At 52.3% G+C, this 22,839-nt stretch overlaps 2 protein-coding genes across 4 annotated transcripts in view; both read left to right on the top strand.

The window, feature by feature from the left end:
* The window catches only part of LOC117731920, a 4,839-nt gene extending 3,803 nt beyond the window's left edge, over positions 1-1,036 (top strand). The window contains exons 4-5 of one of the 3 annotated variants that reach the window (XM_034534474.1): positions 41-838; positions 881-1,036. In XM_034534474.1, the coding sequence (XP_034390365.1) occupies positions 41-838; positions 881-958 (876 nt within the window). In that variant the 3' untranslated portion in view covers positions 959-1,036. Of the gene's footprint in view, positions 1-40 lie in introns of all 3 variants that reach the window. The other 2 variants (XM_034534475.1, XM_034534473.1) reach the window with 2 other exon arrangements.
* Positions 1,037-2,157: 1,121 nt separating this feature from the next.
* LOC117731922 lies at positions 2,158-21,730 on the top strand. Its single transcript, XM_034534481.1, has 13 exons — positions 2,158-2,663; positions 9,798-9,891; positions 10,781-10,868; positions 11,163-11,499; positions 11,569-11,662; positions 12,371-12,458; positions 15,836-16,142; positions 16,411-16,504; positions 16,602-16,689; positions 19,322-19,643; positions 19,797-19,890; positions 20,328-20,415; positions 20,648-21,730. The coding sequence occupies exons 1-13, from the start codon at positions 2,612-2,614 to the stop codon at positions 21,125-21,127; spliced, it is 2,226 nt and encodes a 741-aa protein (XP_034390372.1). The 5' UTR covers positions 2,158-2,611; the 3' UTR covers positions 21,128-21,730.
* The last annotated feature ends 1,109 nt before the right edge of the window (positions 21,731-22,839 follow it).

Genomic DNA, 22,839 nt, shown 5'->3' on the forward strand with positions numbered 1-22,839 from the left:
CTGAAACGACCTTTGACCTCTCGTCTCTTGTACCCCGTAGGCCCTGAAGAACCCTCCGGTGGGCATGGAGACCCAGACCAACTCGTGGCGCTGGTTCCACCTGATGGACGAGGCCATGAGCGGCGCCCGCCCGTCCCTGCTGAGTGAGGACGCCGCCGCCATCGCGCTCCTCCTTCCTAAAACAGAAGGGGGTTCTCCTGGACCGGGGCCGGGGTCGAGGGCTCTGGGGGGCGTCGGCACGCTCAGCGGGATCGAGGCCGAGAGCAGAACCGGGTCACCTGTTCAGTTCTCAGCCATACCAGACAGAGTCCACGTGAGTCCACCCGCCAGGAACGAGAGCCAGACCGCCTTACTGTACGCCGCCCACGTGCCCGACGAGGCGCCCCCGCCCCCCTCCTGCTCCGCCAGGGAGGACGGCGCCGCCTGCAGGAGGCTGGAGGCGCTGCAGAGGGAGTGGAGGGCTCTGGAGGCGGAGCAGGCCGAGTTCGATGGAGAGCTGATCGCTCTGGAGCGAGACCGGGAGCTGCTGAGCAGAGACACGGCCGCTCTGGAGAGAGACCGGGTGCTTCTGGAGAGAGACCGGGAGGTTCTGGATCGAGACCGAGTGGTTCTGGATCGAGATCGGGCCTTTCTGGACCGAGACCGGGCGTTCCTGGACCGGGACCGAGTGTTCCTGGAGAGGGCCAGGGAGGATTTAGAGAGGGAGAGAGCACTGCTGAGAAAAGAGAGGGAGGGGCCGGCGGGGAGGACCACGGAGAAGGAGGTGGTGCTGCAGACCAGGTTCTACCAGAGACTGATGGACCTGGACCCAGACCAGCTGGAAGGCAGACAGAGACTGGTGGACCTGGACCCAGACCAGCTGGAAGGCAGACAGAGACTGGTGGACCTGGATCCAGACCAGCTGGAGAGCAGACAGAGACTGGTGGGCTTGTTCCAGAGGCTGGTGGAGAAGCTGTGAGTGGAGGAAGAGAGGAAGAGAGGAAGACATGAAGAGAGGAAGAGAGGATGAAGAGAGGAAGACATGAAGAGAGGAAGAAGAGAGGATGAAGAGAGGAAGAGATGAAGACATGAAGAGAGGAAGAGAGGATGAAGAGAGGAAGACATGAAGAGAGGAAGAAGAGAGGATGAAGAGAGGAAGAGATGAAGACATGAAGAGAGGAAGAGAGGATGAAGAGAGGAAGACATGAAGAGAGGATGAAGAGAGGAAGAGATGAAGACATGAAGAGAGGAAGAGAGGATGAAGAGAGGAAGACATGAAGAGAGGAAGAAGAGAGGATGAAGAGAGGAAGAGATGAAGACATGAAGAGAGGAAGAGAGGATGAAGAGAGGAAGACATGAAGAGAGGAAGAAGAGAGGATGAAGAGAGGAAGAGATGAAGACATGAAGAGAGGAAGAGAGGAAGAGATGAAGACATGAAGAAAGGAAGAAGAGATGAAGACATGAAGAAAGGAAGAGATGAAGAGAGGAAGACATGAAGAGAGGAAGAGATGAAGACATGAAGAGAGGAAGAGAGGATGAAGAGAGGAAGAGAGGATGAAGAGATGAAGACATGAAGAGAGGAAGAGATGAAGACATGAAGAAAGGATGAAGAGAGGAAGAGATGTAAATAAAAATATAAATATAAACAATACAAATTGTTAACTTTAGTTCCATAAAAGTGAATCTGTAGATTTAGTTAAAAATAAGAATAAACAATGAATGACGACCATTTAATGTGTAATTAATAAGTCTAGTAAATCAACAAATATAATATAGGAATATAAACAAGTCACATTTCATGAACACTAAAACTTTATTAATTGTTGTGCAAATAAAACTAAATGAAAACAATGAATATTCAATATTGAAGGTAAACAGTGTATGTCAAATAAACTTTGAGGAGGCCTCAGGAAACTGCACGTTTCATGACATTATCTATATTTATATATATATAGATAGATAATATATATATATATAGAGAGAGAGAGAGAGAGAGAGAGAGAGATAATATGTGCATAGTATATCAGAGATTGTTGGTGAAAAACACATCAGGATGCAAACGACTTGTGTATCTCATTTAATGTACTTAAGTAATGATCTTTTATCTATTTAATTATGTATTTAATCATAGTACCTTTATAATTCTGTCAATGAGACTGTTAGTGTAACCCCGCCCCCCCCCCGGTCGTCGTCCAGCTGCAGGTCACCTGACGGCAGGCGGTTTTGAGGGCGCATTAATCGAGCGCACCCTCAGCAGAGGAAACGGGGTGCAGGGCTCCCTCCGGTCCCGGTAACGGCTTGATGTACCGCCGTATCGCTGCAGCCACGATGGCGCACGTTAACGTGAGAGCGACCGGAACTAACGGAACCGTCGCGTGACGGGAAGCTGCTGTTTAGGTTAGCTTTCTCCAAGCTAGCTAGCTAGCTAGCAGCCTTTTTGAACGGTTAACAGGTCCAAGTTCCGGTGAATCTGCACCGGGACGGCCTCACGGGACTAACGGAGCCGGGAACTGGATGTGACTGCACGTTAAATAGTTAGGTAGCATCAGGCCTAAGTGTTGGAACACTTCCTTCCTTCCTCGCCTCCTTTCCTCGTTCCCTCATCGCTGCCTTCTGGTCCTCTATGGTCACAATGGAGTCCGCGCTGAACCCGCTGCCTCAGTTCTCAGAGAACTCCTATAAAAGTAAGTCATGCTGGTTGTGTTGGGGTCAAGCATACGACCCCAGTGTTCCCATCCCAGTGTTCCCAGTGTCTTGTGTTCCCAGTGTCCTGTGTTCCCAGTGTCCTGTGTTCCCAGTGTCTTGTGTTCCCAGTGTCTTGTGTCCCCAGTGTCCTGTGTTCCCAGTGTCTTGTGTCCCCAGTGTCCTGTGTTCCCAGTGTCTTGTGTTCCCAGTGTCTTGTGTCCCCAGTGTCCTGTGTTCCCAGTGTCTTGTGTTCCCAGTGTCTTGTGTTCCCAGTGTCTTGTGTTCCCAGTGTCTTGTGTTCCCAGTGTCTTGTGTCCCCAGTGTCCTGTGTTCCCAGTGTCTTGTGTCCCCAGTGTCCTGTGTTCCCAGTGTCTTGTGTTCCCAGTGTCTTGTGTCCCCAGTGTCCTGTGTTCCCAGTGTCTTGTGTTCCCAGTGTCTTGTGTTCCCAGTGTCTTGTGTTCCCAGTGTCCTGTGTTCCCAGTGTCTTGTGTCCCCAGTGTCCTGTGTTCCCAGTGTCTTGTGTTCCCAGTGTCCTGTGTTCCCAGTGTCTTGTGTTCCCAGTGTCCTGTGTTCCCAGTGTCTTGTGTTCCCAGTGTCTTGTGTTCCCAGTGTCCTGTGTTCCCAGTGTCTTGTGTTCCCAGTGTCTTGTGTCCCCAGTGTCTTGTGTTCCCAGTGTCTTGTGTTCCCAGTGTCCTGTGTTCCCAGTGTCTTGTGTCCCCAGTGTCCTGTGTTCCCAGTGTCCTGTGTTCCCAGTGTCTTGTGTTCCCAGTGTCCTGTGTTCCCAGTGTCTTGTGTTCCCAGTGTCTTGTGTTCCCAGTGTCTTGTGTTCCCAGTGTCTTGTGTCCAGTGTCTTGTGTTCCCAGTGTCCTGTGTTCCCAGTGTCTTGTGTTCCCTGTGTCTTGTGTTCCCAGTGTCTTGTGTCCAGTGTCTTGTGTTCCCAGTGTCCTGTGTTCCCAGTGTCCTGTGTTCCCAGTGTCTTGTGTTCCCAGTGTCTTGTGTTCCCAGTGTCTTGTGTTCCCAGTGTCTTGTGTCCAGTGTCTTGTGTTCCCAGTGTCCTGTGTTTCCAGTGTCCTGTGTTTCCAGTGTTCCCATCCCAGTGTCTTGTGTCCCCAGTGTCTTGTGTTCCCAGTGTCTTGTGTCCAGTGTCTTGTGTTCCCAGTGTCCAGTGTTCCCAGTGTCCTGTGTTTCCAGTGTTCCCATCCCAGTGTCTTGTGTTCCCGGTGTCTTGTGTTTCCAGTGTCTTGTGTTCCCGGTGTCTTGTGTTTCCAGTGTCTTGTGTTCCCAGTGTCTTGTGTTCCCGGTGTCTTGTGTTCCCGGTGTCTTGTGTTTCCGGTGTCTTGTGTTCCCGGTGTCTTGTGTTCCCGGTGTCTTGTGTTCCCAGTGTCTTGTGTTCCCAGTGTCTTGTGTTCCCAGTGTCTTGTGTCCCCGGTGTCTTGTGTTCCCAGTGTCTTGTGTTCCCAGTGTCTTGTGTTCCCAGTGTCTTGTGTCCCCGGTGTCTTGTGTTCCCGGTGTCTTGTGTTCCCGGTGTCTTGTGTTCCCAGTGTCCCCAGTGTCTTGTGTTCCCGGTGTCTTGTGTTCCCGGTGTCTTGTGTTTCCAGTGTCTTGTGTTCCCGGTGTCTTGTGTTCCCGGTGTCTTGTGTCCCCAGTGTCTTGTGTTCCCGGTGTCTTGTGTCCCCGGTGTCCTGTGTTCCCGGTGTCTTGTGTTCCCAGTGTCTTGTGTTCCCGGTGTCTTGTGTTCCCAGTGTCTTGTGTTCCCAGTGTCTTGTCTCCCCAGTGTCCAGTGTTCCCAGTGTCCTGTGTTTCCAGTGTTCCCATCCCAGTGTCTTGTGTTCCCAATGTCTTGTGTTCCCGGTGTCTTGTGTTTCCAGTGTCTTGTGTTCCCAGTGTCTTGTGTTCCCGGTGTCTTGTGTTCCCGGTGTCTTGTGTTCCCGGTGTCTTGTGTTCCCGGTGTCTTGTGTTCCCGGTGTCTTGTGTTCCCAGTGTCTTGTGTCCAGTGTCTTGTGTTCCCAGTGTCCTGTGTTCCCAGTGTCTTGTGTTCCCAGTGTCTTGTGTTCCCAGTGTCCTGTGTTCCCAGTGTCTTGTGTTCCCAGTGTCTTGTGTTCCCAGTGTCTTGTGTTCCCAGTGTCCTGTGTTCCCAGTGTCTTGTGTTCCCAGTGTCCTGTGTTCCCAGTGTCTTGTGTTCCCAGTGTCTTGTGTTCCCAGTGTCTTGTGTTCCCAGTGTCTTGTGTCCAGTGTCTTGTGTTCCCAGTGTCCTGTGTTCCCAGTGTCTTGTGTTCCCAGTGTCTTGTGTTCCCAGTGTCTTGTGTTCCCAGTGTCTTGTGTCCAGTGTCTTGTGTTCCCAGTGTCCTGTGTTCCCAGTGTCCTGTGTTCCCAGTGTCTTGTGTTCCCAGTGTCCTGTGTTCCCAGTGTCTTGTGTTCCCAGTGTCTTGTGTTCCCAGTGTCTTGTGTTTCCAGTGTCTTGTGTTCCCAGTGTCTTGTGTCCAGTGTCTTGTGTTCCCAGTGTCCTGTGTTTCCAGTGTCCTGTGTTCCCAGTGTCCTGTGTTCCCAGTGTCCCCAGTGTCTTGTGTTCCCAGTGTCCCCAGTGTCCTGTGTCCAGTGTCTTGTGTTCCCAGTGTCTTGTGTTCCCAGTGTCTTGTGTCCAGTGTTCAGTGTTCCCAGTGTCTTGTGTCCAGTGTTCAGTGTTCCCATCCCAGTGTCTTGTGTTCCCAGTGTCCTGTGTTCCCAATGTCTTGTGTCCAGTGTCTTGTGTTTCCAGTGTCTTGTGTCCCCAGTGTCTTGTGTTCCCAGTGTCTTGTGTCCAGTGTCTTGTGTTCCCAGTGTCCAGTGTTCCCAGTGTCCTGTGTTCCCAGTATTCCCATCCCAGTGTCTTGTGTTCCCAGTGTTCCCAGTGTCTTGTGTTCCCAGTGTCTTGTGTCCCCAGTGTCTTGTGTTCCCAGTGTCTTGTGTCCAGTGTATTGTGTCCCCAGTGTCTTGTGTCCAGTGTATTGTGTTCCTAGTGTCTTGTGTCCCCAGTGTCTTGTGTTTCCAGTGTCTTGTGTCCCCAGTGTCTTGTGTTTCCAGTGTCTTGTGTTTCCAGTGTCTTGTGTTCCCAGTGTCTTGTGTCCAGTGTCTTGTGTTCCCAGTGTCTTGTGTTCCCAGTGTCTTGTGTCCAGTGTCTTGTGTTCCCAGTGTCTTGTGTTCCCAGTGTCTTGTGTTCCCAGTGTCTTGTGTTTCCAGTGTCTTGTGTTTCCAGTGTCTTGTTTCCAGTGTCCTGTGTCCCCAGTGTCCTGTGTTTCCAGTGTCCCGTGTCCCCAGTGTCCCGTGTCCCCAGTGTCTTGTGTTCCCAGTGTCTTGTGTCCCCAGTGTCTTGTGTCCCCAGTGTCCAGTGTTCCCAGTGTTCTGTGTTTCCAGTGTTCCCATCCCAGTGTCTTGTGTTCCCAGTGTCCTGTGTTCTCAGTGTTCCCAGTGTCTTGTGTTCCCAGTGTCTTGTGTCCAGTGTATTGGGTTCCCAGTGTCTTGTGTCCCCAGTGTCTTGTGTTTCCAGTGTCTTGTGTTCCCAGTGTCTTGTGTTCCCAGTGTCTTGTGTCCAGTGTCTTGTGTTCCCAGTGTCCTGTGTTCCCAGTGTCTTGTGTCCCCAGTGTCTTGTGTTCCCAGTGTCTTGTGTCCAGTGTATTGTGTTCCCAGTTCCCAGTGTCCTGTGTTTCCAGTGTTCCCATCCCAGTGTCTTGTGTCCAGTGTCTTGTGTTCCCAGTTCCCAGTGTCCTGTGTTTCCAGTGTTCCCATCCCAGTGTCTTGTGTTCCCAGTGTCCTGTGTTCCCAGTGTCCCCAGTGTCTTGTGTTCCCAGTGTCTTGTGTTCCCAGTGTCTTGTGTCCAGTGTATTGTGTCCCCAGTTTCTTGTGTTCCCGGTGTCTTGTGTTCCCGGTGTCTTGTGTCCCCGGTGTCTTGTGTCTCCAGTGTCTTGTGTTTCCAGTGTCTTGTGTTTCCAGTGTCTTGTGTCTTGTGTTCCCAGTGTCTTGTGTCCCCAGTGTCTTGTGTTTCCAGTGTCTTGTGTCCCCAGTGTCTTGTGTCCCCAGTGTCTTATGTCCAGTGTCTTGTGTTCCCGGTGTCTTGTGTTCCCGGTGTCTTGTGTTCCCGGTGTCTTGTGTCCCCGGTGTCTTGTGTCTCCAGTGTCTTGTGTTTCCAGTGTCCTGTGTCCCCAGTGTCCTGTGTCCCCAGTGTCCTGTGTCCCCAGTGTCCTGTGTCCCCAGTGTCCTGTGTCCCCAGTGTCCTGTGTTCCCAGTTTTTTGTGTCCCCAGTGTCTTGTGTCCCCAGTGTCTTGTGTTCCCAGTGTCTTGTGTCCCCAGTGTCTTGTGTTTCCAGCGTCTTGTGTCCCCAGTGTCCTGTGTCCCCAGTGTCTTGTGTCTCCAGTGTCTTGTGTCCCCAGTGTCTTGTGTTCCCAGTGTCCTGTGTTCCCAGTGTCCTGTGTTCCCAGTGTCTTGTGTCCCCAGTGTCTTGTGTTTCCAGTGTCTTGTGTTCCCAGTGTCTTGTGTTCCCAGTGTCTTGTGTCCCCAGTGTCCTGTGTTCCCAGTGTCCTGTGTTCCCAGTGTCCTGTGTCCAGTGTCTTGTGTTCCCAGTGTCCTGTGTTCCCAGTGTCCTGTGTTCCCAGTGTCTTGTGTTCCCAGTGTCTTGTGTCCAGTGTTCCCAGTGTTCTGTGTTTCCAGTGTTCCCATCCCAGTGTCTTGTGTTCCCAGTGTCTTGTGTTCCCAGTGTCCTGTGTTCCCAATGTCTTGTGTCCAGTGTCTTGTGTCCCCAGTGTCCAGTGTCTTGTGTCCCCAGTGTCTTGTGTCCAGTGTCTTGTGTCCAGTGTTCCCAGTGTCCTGTGTTTCCAGTGTTCCCATACCAGTGTCTTGTGTTCCCAGTGTCTTGTGTCCAGTGTATTGTGTTCCCAGTGTCTTGTGTCCCCAGTGTCTTGTGTTTCCAGTGTCCTGTGTCCCCAGTGTCTTGTGTTTCCAGTGTCTTGTGTTTCCAGTGTCTTGTGTCCAGTGTCTTGTGTTCCCAGTGTCTTGTGTTCCCAGTGTCTTGTGTCCAGTGTCTTGTGTTCCCAGTGTCCTGTGTTCCCAGTGTCTTGTGTCCCCAGTGTCTTGTGTTCCCAGTGTCTTGTGTTCCCAGTGTCTTGTGTCCAGTGTCTTGTGTTCCCAGTGTCCAGTGTCCTGTGTTTCCAGTGTTCCCATCCCAGTGTCTTGTGTTCCCAGTGTCCTGTGTTCCCAGTGTCCCCAGTGTCTTGTGTTCCCAGTGTCTTGTGTTCCCAGTGTCTTGTGTCCAGTGTATTGTGTTCCCAGTGTCTTGTGTCCCCAGTGTCTTGTGTTTCCAGTGTCCCCAGTGTCTTGTGTTCCCAGTGTCTTGTGTTCCCAGTGTCTTGTATTCCCAGTGTCTTGTGTCCAGTGTCTTGTGTTCCCAGTGTCTTGTGTTCCCAGTGTCTTGTGTTCCCAGTGTCTTGTGTCCAGTGTATTGTGTCCCCAGTGTCTTGTGTCCCCAGTGTCTTGTGTTTCCAGTGTCTTGTGTCCCCAGTGTCTTGTGTTTCCAGTGTCTTGTGTTCCCAGTGTCTTGTGTCCAGTGTCTTGTGTTCCCAGTGTCTTGTGTTCCCAGTGTCTTGTGTCCCCAGTGTCTTGTGTCCCCAGTGTCTTGTGTTTCCAGTGTCTTGTGTTCCCAGTGTCTTGTGTCCCCAGTGTCTTGTGTTCCCAGTGTCTTGTGTCCCCAGTGTCTTGTGTTTCCAGTGTCCTGTGTCCCCAGTGTCTTGTGTCCCCAGTGTCCTGTGTTCCCAGTGTCTTGTGTTCCCAGTGTCTTGTGTTTCCAGTGTCCTGTGTTCCCTTTGTCCAGTGTTCCCAGTGTCTTGTGTTCCCATTGTCTTGTGTTCCCTGTTTCCTGTTTGTATGTACTATGTTGTTCCCAGTGTTCCTATTTTCTTGTGTTCCCAGTTTCCTGTTTTTATGTACTATGTTGTTCCCAGTGTTCCCATTGTCTTGTGTTCCCAGTTTCCTGTTTGTATGTACTATGTTGTTCCCAGTGTTCCCATTGTCTTGTGTTCCCAGTTTCCTGTTTGTATGTACTATGTTGTTCCCAGTGTCTTGTGTTCCCAGTTTCCTGTTTGTATGTACTATGTTGTTCCCAGTGTTCCTATTTTCTTGTGTTCCCAGTTTCCTGTTTGTATGTACTATGTTGTTCCCAGTGTTCCCATTGTCTTGTGTTCCCAGTTTCCTGTTTGTATGTACTATGTTGTTCCCAGTGTTCCCAGTGTCTTGTGTTCCCAGTTTCCTGTTTGTATGTACTATGTCGTTCCCAGTGTCTTGTGTTCCCAGTTTCCTGTTTGTATGTACTATGTTGTTCCCATTGTCTTGTGTTCCCAGTTTCCTGTTTGTATGTACTATGTTGTTCCCAGTGTCTTGTGTTCCCAGTTTCCTGTTTGTATGTACTATGTTGTTCCCAGTGTCTTGTGTTCCCAGTTTCCTGTTTGTATGTACTATGTTGTTCCCAGTGTCTTGTGTTCCCAGTTTCCTGTTTGTATGTACTATGTTGTTCCCAGTGTCTTGTGTTCCCAGTTTCCTGTTTGTATGTACTATGTTGTTCCCAGTGTCTTGTGTTCCCAGTTTCCTGTTTGTATGTACTATGTTGTTCCCAGTGTCTTGTGTTCCCAGTTTCCTGTTTGTATGTACTATGTTGTTCCCAGTGTCTTGTGTTCCCAGTTTCCTGTTTGTATGTACTATGTTGTTCCCAGTGTCTTGTGTTCCCAGTTCCCTGTTTTTATGTACTATGTTGTTCCCAGTGTCTTGTGTTCCCAGTTTCCTGTTTGTATGTACTATGTTGTTCCCAGTGTCTTGTGTTCCCAGTTCCCTGTTTTTATGTACTATGTTGTTCCCAGTGTCTTGTGTTCCCAGTTTCCTGTTTGTATGTACTATGTTGTTCCCAGTGTTCCCAGTGTCTTGTGTTCCCAGTTTCCTGTTTGTATGTACTATGTTGTTCCCAGTGTTCCCAGTGCCTTATTACAATGGTAAATGTGTTCATCAGAGTCTGATTTCAGCTTGTTGACGTCATAAATGAAGACATTAAACTGGGGAACTTAGGACCCTGGGAAGATGGTGAACTCGTGCATGACCTTTGCCCTTTGCCCCCTCTGCAGTGACTGAAGAGGACGTGAAGAGGCTGATTGAGTTCAGGGCGTCCAACGAGGCTCTGTTCACGGGCAAGAGGAACTCAGCCAAGATAGCCTGGAGGTACCTCGGATACTAAAGTACACTGTGAAGTATACGGTGAAGTACACGTGAAGTATACGGTGAAGTACACGTGAAGTATACGGTGAAGTACACGTGAAGTATACAGTGAAGTACACGTGAAGTATACGGTGAAGTACACGTGAAGTATACGGTGAAGTACACGTGAAGTATACAGTGAAGTACACGTGAAGTATACGGTGAAGTATACGGTGAAGTACACGTGAAGTATACAGTGAAGTACACGTGAAGTATACGGTGAAGTACACGTGAAGTATACGGTGAAGTACACGGTGAAGTATACGGTGAAGTATACGTGAAGTATACAGTGAAGTACAACATATGAAGTACAACATATGAAGTACACTGTGAAGTACAACATGTGAAGTACACTGTGAAGTACACATGTTGTACTTCACATGTTGTACTTCACATGTGAAGTACACGAGTGAAGTAACTTTCAGTTACTTTACTCCCCAACACCTCATACAAGTACCTCTGAAACATTAATTTATCAACTTTTAAACTATAATGATTGTTGAAGTAATTCATGTAAAAACATTGGCTCGTTCCCGATGTAATAATGTAAATATATTATTACAAATTTAAAAATATTAGTAGTATTTTTCATATATTAGTAATGTAAATAAATTAGTAAAAATATATATTATTAATATTGTGAATATATTAATAATGTTAATGTATTAGTAATGTTAATATATTATTAATAATGTTAATGTATTAGTAATGTTAATATATTATTAATAATGTTAATATATTATTAATATTGTTAATGTTAATATATTATTAATAATGTTAATATATTAGTAATGTTAGCATACTAGTAATTCATATCTCTGTAGTAATAATAGTAGTATTGTCCTCTCCTCAGCACCATCCTAAAGGGCCTCGGTCTGGAGGGGAAGCTCACAGCAGACCAGATCGCCAAGAAGTGGGACAACCTGCGGACGAAGTACAAGGTATGTATTTATTTATTTGTTAATACTGATTAAACTTATATATATTTATATATATTTATGTTTATGCTCAGGACATCAGTCAGTGTTCAGCCAATCACATGAAAGCTCATCATGTCGCCTCTATTTCAAAATAAGAGCACACTGTAGATGGAACATTAAGCTGTCCCCAGATGAGTCCTTTAACGGTTTGAAGAGGTTTAGCTGGAGGAGGATTAACAGGGTTCTTGTAGTCTGGATCAGTTAAACCACCATGTGCAGAACAGGGTGTCTCTAAAGCCCCCCTGTGTCTCCCAGGACCTGAAGCAGCCCTACCAGGGCCAGGACAACATCGGGGGGGTCGTGGAGTCGTGGCCCTGGTTCCACATCATGGACGAAGCCATGCACGGCCGTCTCTACAACGCCAACCTGGTGCTGAGCCCGGAGAGCGGCGGCCACCGCTGCGGCGGCCAGTCCAACCACCACCACCACCACCACCACCACCAGGAGAGCACCGACATCCTGGAGTTCCTCATCAAGACGGAGATGGAGGACACGGTGGCGCAGGAGGCCGACGGGGCGGTCCGCGGCGGCGCTCCTCCTGCCGAGGGGGTCCCCATGGGCTGGAGGCGGATGAGCGAGTGCTCCTATAAAAGTAGGCATCGCGGGACCCGGTCCTCCCGTCGGCTCGATTCCCGTCTGAGCCGCTGTTCTTCCTTCACAGTGACCGAGACGGAGACCGAGAGGATGATCAAACTCAGAGCCGCCAACGAAGCGCTCTTCACCGGCAGGAAGCATTCAGCCAAACCGGCCTGGAGGTGAGAGTTCACTACCTGCACCAGGTCCGGACTCCAGAGGTCCGGACTCCAGAGGTCCGGACTCCAGAGGCCTGGACTCCAGAGGCCTGGACTCCAGAGGTCTGGACTCCAGAGGCCTGGACTCCAGAGGTCTGGACTCCAGAGGTCTGGACTCCAGAGGTCTGGACTCCAAAGGCCTGGACTCCAGAGGCCTGGACTCCAGAGGTCTGGACTCCAGAGGCCTGGACTCCAGAGGTCTGGACTCCAGAGGTCTGGACTCCAAAGGCCTGGACTCCAGAGGCCTGGACTCCAGAGGCCTGGACTCCAGAGTTCTAGACTCTTACGGTCCAGACTCTTACGGTCCAGACTCATAGGGTCCGGACTCCAGAGGTCTAGACTCCAAAGGACTGGACTCCAGAGGTCCGGACTCCAAAGGACTGGACTCCAGAGGTCCGAACTCCAGAGTTCTAGTCTCTTACGGTCCAGACTCATAGGGTCCGGACTCCAGAGGTCTAGACTCCAAAGGACTGGACTCCAGAGGTCTGGACTCCAGAGGATTGGATTCTTGACTCTTACGGTCTTGACTCATAGGGTCCAGACTCTAGAGGTCCGGATTTGTTAGTTGGAGCTTTCCATCCAGTAGAAAAGGACCAAGAGAGTTTGGTGACTCCGTTTGGGAAGAACCGCCCTCAGTCTCAGGGATTCAACCCTGGTGCCACTTTCTTTCAGAGCCATCCTGTACGAGCTGGGTCTGCAGGGGAAGCTGACCACAGACCAGCTGGCAAAGAAGTGGGACAACCTGAAGAGGAGATACAAGGTAGGTCCTGGTCCACCTCCGGCTACTCAAACCACCGATCCAAGACTCACAGGGAAGTCTCTGTTTAGGAGATTCTGGGCTTGATGCAGGAACCATGAGAGATGAACTTTAATTCATTCATATTATAAGAGCACAGCAGAAGGTGTGTGTAGGACGGACCAGGGAGATTTATTTTATTTTTATATATTATATTATATTATATAGCTTTACTACCTTGAGGATTAAATTCATCCAGTTGGAACCAGAGAGTTTAGTAGAACCTTTAAGAAGGTTTAAGATCCAAACTGAAAGAGTGACGCTCTGCAGGGATCAAACACACGGACCAGAAGTTCAGGAGGTCTTTTAACCTATTGACATGAACGAGATCATCAAGAGCTTCAGAGAGGTGGAGAAGCTCTTTGACTCGGCCTGCAGAGGTTCTGCATGAGGCTCGTTGCCGGACGCGTGGACGGCTCGTTGCCGGACGAGTGGACGGCTCGTTGCCGGACGTGTGGACGGCTCGTTGCCGGACGAGTGGACGGCTCGTTGCCGGACGTGTGGACGGCTCATTGACGGACGTGTGGACGGCTCGTTGCCGGACGTGTGGACGGCTCGTTGCCGGACGCGTGGACGGCTCGTTGCCGGACGTGTGGACGGCTCGTTGACGGACGTGTGGACATCTCGTTGCCGGATGTCTGGACATCTCGTTGCCGGATGTCTGGACATCTCGTTGCCGGACGCGTGGACGGCTCGTTGCCGGACGCGTGGACGGCTCGTTGCCGGACGCGTGGACGGCTCGTTGCCGGACGCGTGGACGGCTCGTTGCCGGACGCGTGGACGGCTCGTTGCCGGACGCGTGGACGGCTCGTTGCCGGACGCGTGGACGGCTCGTTGACGGACGTGTGGACGGCTCGTTGCCGGATGTCTGGACATCTCGTTGCCGGATGTCTGGACATCTCGTTGCCGGATGTCTGGACATCTCGTGGACGGCTCGTTGCCGGACGTGTGGACGGCTCGTTGCGGACGTGTGGACGGCTCGTTGCCGGATGTCTGGACATCTCGTTGCCGGATGTCTGGACATCTCGTTGCCGGACGTGTGGACGGCTCGTTGACATCTTGTTGCCGGACGTGTGGACGGCTCGTTGCCGGATGTCTGGACATCTCGTTGCCGGATGGCTGGACATCTCGTTGCCGGATGTGTGGACGGCTCGTTGCCGGACGTGTGGACGGCTCGTTGCGGACGTGTGGACGGCTCGTTGCCGGATGTCTGGACATCTCGTTGCCGGATGTCTGGACATCTCGTTGCCGGACGTGTGGACGGCTCGTTGCCGGATGTCTGGACATCTCGTTGCCGGATGTCTGGACATCTCGTTGCCGGACGTGTGGACGGCTCGTTGCCGGACGTGTGGACGGGACATCTCGTTGCCGGACGTGTGGACGGCTCGTTGACATCTCGTTGCCGGACATGTGGACGGCTCGTTGACGGATGTCTGGACATCTCGTTGCCGGACGTGTGGACGGCTCGTTGACATCTCGTTGCCGGACATGTGGACGGCTCGTTGACGGATGTCTGGACATCTCGTTGCCGGATGTGTGGACATCTCGTTGCCGGACGTGTGGACGGCTCGTTGCCGGACGTGTGGACGGCTCGTTGCGGACGTGTGGACGGCTCGTTGCCGGATGTCTGGACATCTCGTTGCCGGATGTCTGGACATCTTGTTGCCGGACGTGTGGACGGCTCGTTGCCGGACGTGTGGACGGCTCGTTGCCGGACGTGTGGACGGCTCGTTGCCGGATGTCTGGACATCTCGTTGCCGGACGTGTGGACGGGACATCTCGTTGCCGGACGCGTGGACGGCTCGTTGCCGGACGCGTGGACGTCTCGTTGCCGGACGCGTGGACGGCTCGTTGCCGGACGCGTGGACGGCTCGTTGCCGGATGTCTGGACATCTCGTTGCCGGACGTGTGGACGGCTCGTTGACATCTCGTTGCCGGACATGTGGACGGCTCGTTGACGGATGTCTGGACATCTCGTTGCCGGACGTGTGGACGGCTCGTTGACGTACGCGTGGACGTCTCGTTGCCGGACGCATGGACGGCTCGTTGCCGGACGCGTGGACGGCTCGTTGCCGGACGCGTGGACATCTCGTTGCCGGACGCGTGGACGGCTCGTTGCCGGACGCGTGGACGGCTCATTCCCGGATGTCTGGACATCTCGTTGCCGGACGTGTGGACGGCTCATTGACATCTCGTTGCCGGACATGTGGACGGCTCGTTGACGGATGTCTGGACATCTCGTTGCCGGATGTGTGGACGGCTCGTTGCCGGATGTCTGGACATCTCGTTGCCGGACGTGTGGACGGCTCGTTGCCGGACGTGTAGACGGCTCGTTGACATCTCGGTGCCGGACGTGTTGACGGCTCGTTGCCGGATGTGTGGACGGCTCGTTGCCGGATGTCTGGACATCTCGTTGCCGGATGTGTGGACGGCTCGTTGCCGGATGTCTGGACATCTCGTTGCCGGACGTGTGGACGGCTCGTTGACCTCTCGTTGCCGGACGTGTGGACGGCTCGTTGCCGGATGTCTGGACATCTCGTTGCCGGATGTGTGGACGGCTCGTTGCCGGATGTGTTGATGGCTCGTTGCCGGATGTCTGGACATCTCGTTGCCGGATGTGTGGACGGCTTGTTGCCGGATGTGTTGACGGCTCGTTGCCGGATGTCTGGACATCTCGTTGACGGACGTGTGGACGGCTCGTTGCCGGACGTGTGGACGGCTCGTTGACATCTCGTTGCCGGATGTGTGGACGGCTCGTTGACATCTTGTTGCCGGACGTGTGGACGGCTCGTTGCCGGATGTCTGGACATCTCGTTGACGGACGTGTGGACGGCTCGTTGACATCTTGTTGCCGGACGTGTGGACGGCTCGTTGCCGGATGTCTGGACATCTCGTTGCCGGATGGCTGGACATCTCGTTGCCGGATGTCTGGACATCTCGTTGCCGGACGTGTGGACGGCTCGTTGACATCTCGTTGCCGGACGTGTTGACGGCTCGTTGACATCTCGTTGCCGGACGTGTTGCCGGCTCGTTGCCGGATGTCTGGACATCTCGTTGCCGGATGTCTGGACATCTCGTTGACGGACGTGTGGACGGCTCGTTGACATCTCGTTGCCGGACGTGTTGACGGCTCGTTGCCGGATGTCTGGACGGCTCGTTGCCGGACGTGTGGACGGCTCGTTGACATCTCGTTGCCGGACGTGTGGACGGCTCGTTGCCGGACGCGTGGACGGCTCGTTGCCGGACGCGTGGGCGGCTCGTTGCCGGACGCGTGGACGGCTCGTTGCCAGCAGGATAAGGTCCCTCTGTGGACGATCTGTAGAGCTTTCTGTCTCTACCAGGAGCTGAAGTTTCCTGCTCGCGGCGTGGAGACCAACCCGAGCTCCTGGCCGTGGTTCTACCGGATGAACGACGCCATGGAGGGCCGCTTCACCGGGGCGGCGCCCGTCCTCACGCCCATCGTGGAGGACGAGGACGAGGACTGCGAGCCGCTGTCGCCGACGCCCAAGAAACGAGCCCGCCGCAGCCGGGGGGGGATGGCCGAGTTCCTGACGGAGTCCGAGATGGACCTGCTGGTCGACCACGAGGACAAGAACGGGTCGGCGTCTCTGGGAGACCTGCAGCGCATGGCCGAGTTCACCTACAAACGTGAGCAATCTCTAAATAACAATATACGACTGAGGGAAGTTAATAAATGATGCTAATGAATTATAACGATATTACAGGAGTCTGCTTTGTGAAACAACAATGTTGTGTTGTTGTGTTGGTGTAAACATGAGCAGTAAATAAACACGAACCAAAGAAAACATAAGGTTTTATCACTGCCCATTGACCCCTCTAAATGTTACCGTCCCTTTAAGCAGTAAACACTCGGTTCATGTTAAAGTGAGTGTTTGACCTTTGACCTTTGACCCAGTGACAGAAGAAGACACCCGGCGACTAATTGAGCTACGAGCCGCCAACGAGTCTCTGTTCACGGGGAGGAGGAACACGGCCAAGCCGGCCTGGAGGTAACGGAGCCCAAAGAGGAACCTGACGTCGTCACCGCGACGACGACGTCGTCACCGCGACGACGGCGTCGTCATCAGGGTGTTTCTACGTCCACAGGGGGATCGTGAAGGAGTTGGGTCTGACGGGGAAGATCACGCCCGACCAGGTGGCCAAGAAGTGGGACAACCTGAAGACCAAGTTTAAGGTGACGACCCCCAACTGGCTCACCTGCTGCAGCCGTGAGGCCACGCCCCCACACGACTAATGTTGTTACGCAACCTGATGAAAGTAAACGCTTCATTTGAGGAGGTTTTAAAGCTTCTGGCTGATAAAGTGTGTGTGTGTGTGCTTCATGTGTGTTTTCGTGTGTGTGTGTTCGTGTGTGTGTGTGTGTGTGTGTGTGCTTCATGTGTGTTTTCGTGTGTGTGTGTTCGTGTGTGTGTGTGTGTGTGTGTTTCATGTGTGTGTGTGTGTGCTTCGTGTGTGTGTGTGCTTCGTGTGTGTGTGTTCTTCATCTGTGTGTGTTCGTGTGTGTGCTTCATGTGTGTGTGTGTGTTTGTGTGTGTGTGTGTGCTTCATGTGTGTGTGTGTGTTCATGTGTGTTCTTCATGTGTGTGTGTTCTTCATGTGTGTTCTTCGTGTGTGTGTGTTCTTCATGTGTGTTCTTCGTGTGTGTGTGTTCTTCATGTGTGTTCTTCGTGTGTGTGTGTTCTTCATGTGTGTTCTTCGTGTGTGTGTGTTCTTCATGTGTGTGTGTTCTTCATGTGTGTTCTTCGTGTGTGTGTGTTCTTCATGTGTGTGTGTGTTCATGTGTGTGTGTGTTCATGTGTGTGTGTGTTCATGTGTGTTCTTCATGTGTGTTCTTCGTGTGTGTGTGTTCTTCATGTGTGTGTGTGTTCATGTGTGTGTGTGTTCATGTGTGTGTGTGTTCATGTGTGTTCTTCATGTGTGTTCTTCATGTGTGTTCTTCATGTGTGTTCTTCATGTGTGTTCTTCATGTGTGTGTGTTCTTCATGTGTGTTCTTCATGTGTGTTCTTCATGTGTGTGTGTTCTTCATGTGTGTTCTTCATGTGTGTTCTTCGTGTGTGTGTGTTCTTCATGTGTGTTCTTCATGTGTGTTCTTCGTGTGTGTGTGTTCTTCATGTGTGTTCTTCGTGTGTGTTCTTCGTGTGTGTTCTTCGTGTGTGTGTGTTCTTCATGTGTGTTCTTCATGTGTGTTCTTCATGTGTGTTCTTCGTGTGTGTTCTTCGTGTGTGTTCTTCGTGTGTGTGTGTTCTTCATGTGTGTTCTTCGTGTGTGTTCTTCATGTGTGTTCTTCGTGTGTGTTCTTCGTGTGTGTTCTTCGTGTGTGTGTGTTCTTCATGTGTGTTCTTCATGTGTGTTCTTCATGTGTGTTCTTCGTGTGTGTTCTTCGTGTGTGTTCTTCGTGTGTGTTCTTCGTGTGTGTTCTTCATGTGTGTTCTTCATGTGTGTTCTTCATGTGTGTTCTTCATGTGTGTGTGTTCTTCATGTGTGTTCTTCATGTGTGTTCTTCGTGTGTGTGTGTTCTTCATGTGTGTTCTTCATGTGTGTTCTTCGTGTGTGTTCTTCGTGTGTGTGTGTTCTTCATGTGTGTTCTTCATGTGTGTTCTTCATGTGTGTTCTTCGTGTGTGTTCTTCGTGTGTGTTCTTCGTGTGTGTTCTTCATGTGTGTTCTTCATGTGTGTGTGTTCTTCATGTGTGTGTGTGTTCATGTGTGTTCTTCATGTGTGTTCTTCGTGTGTGTGTGTGTTCTTCATGTGTGTGTGTTCATGTGTGTGTGTGTGTTCATGTGTGTTCTTCATGTGTGTTCTTCGTGTGTGTGTGTGTTCTTCATGTGTGTGTGTTCTTCATGTGTGTTCTTCATGTGTGTGTGTTCTTCATGTGTGTTCTTCATGTGTGTGTGTTCTTCATGTGTGTGTGTGTTCATGTGTGTTCTTCATGTGTGTGTGTTCTTCATGTGTGTTCTTTGTGTGTGTGTGTTCTTCATGTGTGTGTGTGTTCATGTGTGTTCTTCATGTGTGTGTGTTCTTCATGTGTGTTCTTCGTGTGTGTTCTTCGTGTGTGTTCTTCATGTGTGTTCTTCGTGTGTATTCTTCGTGTGTGTTCTTCGTGTGTGTTCTTCGTGTGTGTTCTTCGTGTGTGTTCTTCGTGTGTGTTCTTCATGTGTGTTCTTCATGTGTGTTCTTCATGTGTGTGTGTTCTTCGTGTGTGTTCTTCGTGTGTGTTCTTCGTGTGTGTTCTTCATGTGTGTTCTTCGTGTGTGTGTGTTCTTCATGTGTGTTCTTCATGTGTGTGTGTTCTTCATGTGTGTTCTTCATGTGTGTGTGTTCTTCATGTGTGTTCTTCGTGTGTGTTCTTCATGTGTGTTCTTCATGTGTGTTCTTCATGTGTGTGTGTTCTTCATGTGTGTTCTTCATGTGTGTTCTTCATGTGTGTGTGTTCTTCATGTGTGTGTGTTCTTCATGTGTGTTCTTCATGTGTGTTCTTCATGTGTGTGTGTTCTTCATGTGTGTGTGTTCTTCATGTGTGTTCTTCGTGTGTGTGTGTTCTTCATGTGTGTGTGTGTTCATGTGTGTTCTTCATGTGTGTTCTTCATGTGTGTGTGTTCTTCATGTGTGTTCTTCATGTGTGTTCTTCATGTGTGTGTGTGTGTTCTTCATGTGTGTTCTTCGTGTGTGTGTGTTCTTCATGTGTGTGTGTGTTCATGTGTGTTCTTCATGTGTGTTCTTCGTGTGTGTGTGTTCTTCGTGTGTGTGTGTTCTTCATGTGTGTGTGTTCTTCATGTGTGTTCTTCATGTGTGTGTGTGTGCTTCAGGACCTGAAGTTCCCTCCTCGGGGCATGGAGGCCCAGACCAACCCGGCCTCCTGGCCCTGGTTCCAGCTGATGAGCGACGCCCTGGAAGGCCGTCTGCTGGGCAAAGCCCCCCGAGTGACGCCGGTCTGGAGCAGCGAGGAGGACGGCGTCTTCGTCTCGTCGCCGCCCCCCGACAGAGACTGCCTCCTGGTGGAGAGGAGCGGCGTGTCGGAGCTGGAGAACATGGAGAACATGGAGAACCTGGTGGAGGCCGACGGCAACGTGACCTACATCGACGCCAGCGGAGAGGAGTGTTCCACGCCCTCTGACCTCTCGTATAAAAGTAAGAGGATCAGATATTAGTTTTGTGTATGAATATCAGTCAAGAGTTCAGAACCCGGTGCATTGGAAGTGTATTTAGGGTTCTGAGGTATGAAATAAAGACGCGGCGTCGTAGACAAAGAATCAAGAGCTGCTTCCTGTCCGTCTCCCTCAGTGACGGACCAGGACACCCGCAGGATGATCCACCTGAGGGCCGCCAACGAGGCGCTCTTCACGGGGCGCAGGAACGCTGCCAAGGCGGCCTGGAAGTGAGTGTGTGTGTGTGTGTGTGTGTGTGCTGCAGGTGTGTGTGTGTGTGCTGCAGGTGTGTGTGTGTGCGTGCTGCAGGTGTGTGTGTGTGTGCATGCTGCATGTGTGTGTGTGTGTGTGTGTGTGTGTGTGTGTGTGTGTGCTGCAGGTGTGTGTGTGTGCGTGCTGCAGGTGTGTGTGTGTGCGTGCTGCAGGTGTGTGTGTGTGCTGCATGTGTGTGTGTGTGTGTGTGTGTGTGTGTGTGCTGCAGGTGTGTGTGTGTGTGCATGCTGCATGTGTGTGTGTGTGTGTGTGTGTGTGTGTGTGTGCTGCAGGTGTGTGTGTGTGTGCATGCTGCATGTGTGTGTGTGTGTGTGTGTGTGTGTGTGTGTGCGTGCTGCAGGTGTGTGTGTGTGCGTGCTGCAGGTGTGTGTGTGTAACCTGTTCTCCGTCTCAGAGCCATCCTGAAGGAGCTCGGCCTGCAGGGGAAGGTCTCCACCTACCAGATGGCAAAGAAATGGGACAACCTGAAGAGGAGGTACAAGGTGAGTGACAGTTTGTGTTGGTCCGTCCCTCAATGCTGTCTGACTTCCTGTCTGACCTCACCTCCTCTCTCCTCCTCTCCCCTCCTCCTCCTCTCGCTTCCACCTCCTCTCCTCCTCTCCTCTCCCCTCCTCCTCCTCCTCCTCCTCCTCCTCCTCTCCCCTCCTCCTCCTCTCCTCTCTCCTCCTCTCCCCTCCTCCTCTCCTCTCCTCCTCCTCCTCCTCTCCTCTGTAGGACCTGAAGTATCCTCCTGTTGGGATGGAGAACGTGGCTGACAGCACCTCCTCGTGGCCGTGGTTCAGCCTGATGAATGAAGCCATGGAGGGCCGCCTGACGGCGAGCGCCCCCCTCCTCGCCCCCGTCACCCAGGAGGAGGAGCAGCACCCCTCCCCCGCCCCCATACACAGGTCCAGGCCCGCCCCTCCCCCCCCCACCTCCTCCTCCTCGGACTACGGACACGAGGCCTTCGGCGGCGAGCAGGTCCAGCGTGGCGGCTCGGACTGCGAGGGCCCTCTGGGGGGTCTGGAGCGCGAGTGGGCGGCGCTGGAGCGCGAGCGGGCGGCGCTGCAGGCGGAGCGTCTTTGGCTGGAGAGCGAGCGGGCGGCGCTGGAGCAGGACCGGGCCACGCTGGGCCGGGACCGGGAGGTGCTGGACCAGAGGGCCCTGATGCTGAACTCGGTGGGTCACACCGGACACCTCAACGCCCTCATGTAGACCAGCGCTCTCCTGGGGGACGGGGACCGCCCCCTTACAGACGTCCTGGTCCGTGGTGGACCTCGCCGACGGACCGCAGAGGAGGTGTGGACCTGGACACCCGCTGTGAAGAGATGTGGTCCGGCTCCACGCAGAGCTGGTCCTGGTTTCAACAGGAGAGCTGCACAAAGAACTAGACCTGGTCCTCCTCCAGTGGTTTACGGTACGATGGGAGTTCCTCAGTTTCTGAGTGGAACCGATCCGCTGGTCCACGTAGAGAACCGGTCCGCCCTCCTACGGGGACCTGATGGACCCTGTTATGGTTCTGCAGCGTCACAGGAAACGCATCACAAGCCGCTCGCTGATCTTCTGATGGTGCAGCTCCTCCCGTTGAGACCAGGGTCACCAGTAGACCAGCACGGGGGGTAGACCACTTTGGGCCGACGGCACCGAGCTGAGGAGGCGGAGCTAGATTCATAAACAAACTGCAATGTGCATTCGAGCGTTCATTTGGGCTCCGCCCATCTGTTTTGTATTTATTTCCGAGACGTTCTTTTGTATGTTTTTAATTTAAGAGCTCCTCTCGTGACATCACTTCCTGCTGACTGGCTGACTGGCTGCTCTCGTGACATCACTTCCTGCTGACTGGCTGACTGGCTGCTCTCGTGACATCACTTCCTGCTGACTGGCTGACTGGCTGCTCTCGTGACATCACTTCCTGCTGACTGGCTGACTGGCTCCTCTCGTGACATCACTTCCTGCTGACTGGCTCCTCTCGTGACATCACTTCCTGCTGACTGGCTGACTGGCTCCTCTCGTGACATCACTTCCTGCTGACTGGCTCCTCTCGTGACATCACTTCCTGCTGACTGGCTCCTCTTGTGACATCACTTCCTGCTGACTGGCTGACTGGCTGCTCTCGTGACATCACTTCCTGCTGACTGGCTGACTGGCTGCTCTCGTGACATCACTTCCTGCTGACTGGCTGACTGGCTCCTCTCGTGACATCACTTCCTGCTGACTGGCTGACTGGCTGCTCTCGTGACATCACTTCCTGCTGACTGGCTGACTGGCTGCTCTCGTGACATCACTTCCTGCTGACTGGCTGACTGGCTGCTCTCGTGACATCACTTCCTGCTGACTGGCTGACTGGCTCCTCTCGTGACATCACTTCCTGCTGACTGGCTCCTCTCGTGACATCACTTCCTGCTGACTGGCTGACTGGCTCCTCTCGTGACATCACTTCCTGCTGACTGGCTCCTCTCGTGACATCACTTCCTGCTGACTGGCTCCTCTTGTGACATCACTTCCTGCTGACTGGCTGACTGGCTGCTCTCGTGACATCACTTCCTGCTGACTGGCTGACTGGCTGCTCTCGTGACATCACTTCCTGCTGACTGGCTGACTGGCTCCTCTCGTGACATCACTTCCTGCTGACTGGCTGACTGGCTCCTCTCGTGACATCACTTCCTGCTGACTGGCTCCTCTCGTGACATCACTTCCTGCTGACTGGCTCCTCTCGTGACATCACTTCCTGCTGACTGGCTCCTCTCGTGACATCACTTCCTGCTGACTGGCTCCCCTCGTGACATCACTTCCTGCTGACTGGCTCCTCTTGTGACATCACTTCCTGCTGACTGGCTCCTCTCGTGACATCACTTCCTGCTGACTGTTTTACACAAATATTCTGTCTGCTGAACGAGATTTTTTGACACGTTTCCTCCGAGATTAAA

This window comes from Cyclopterus lumpus, chromosome 6 (genome assembly GCF_009769545.1).
Source record: "Cyclopterus lumpus isolate fCycLum1 chromosome 6, fCycLum1.pri, whole genome shotgun sequence".
NCBI classification, from domain to species: domain Eukaryota; kingdom Metazoa; phylum Chordata; class Actinopteri; order Perciformes; family Cyclopteridae; genus Cyclopterus; species Cyclopterus lumpus.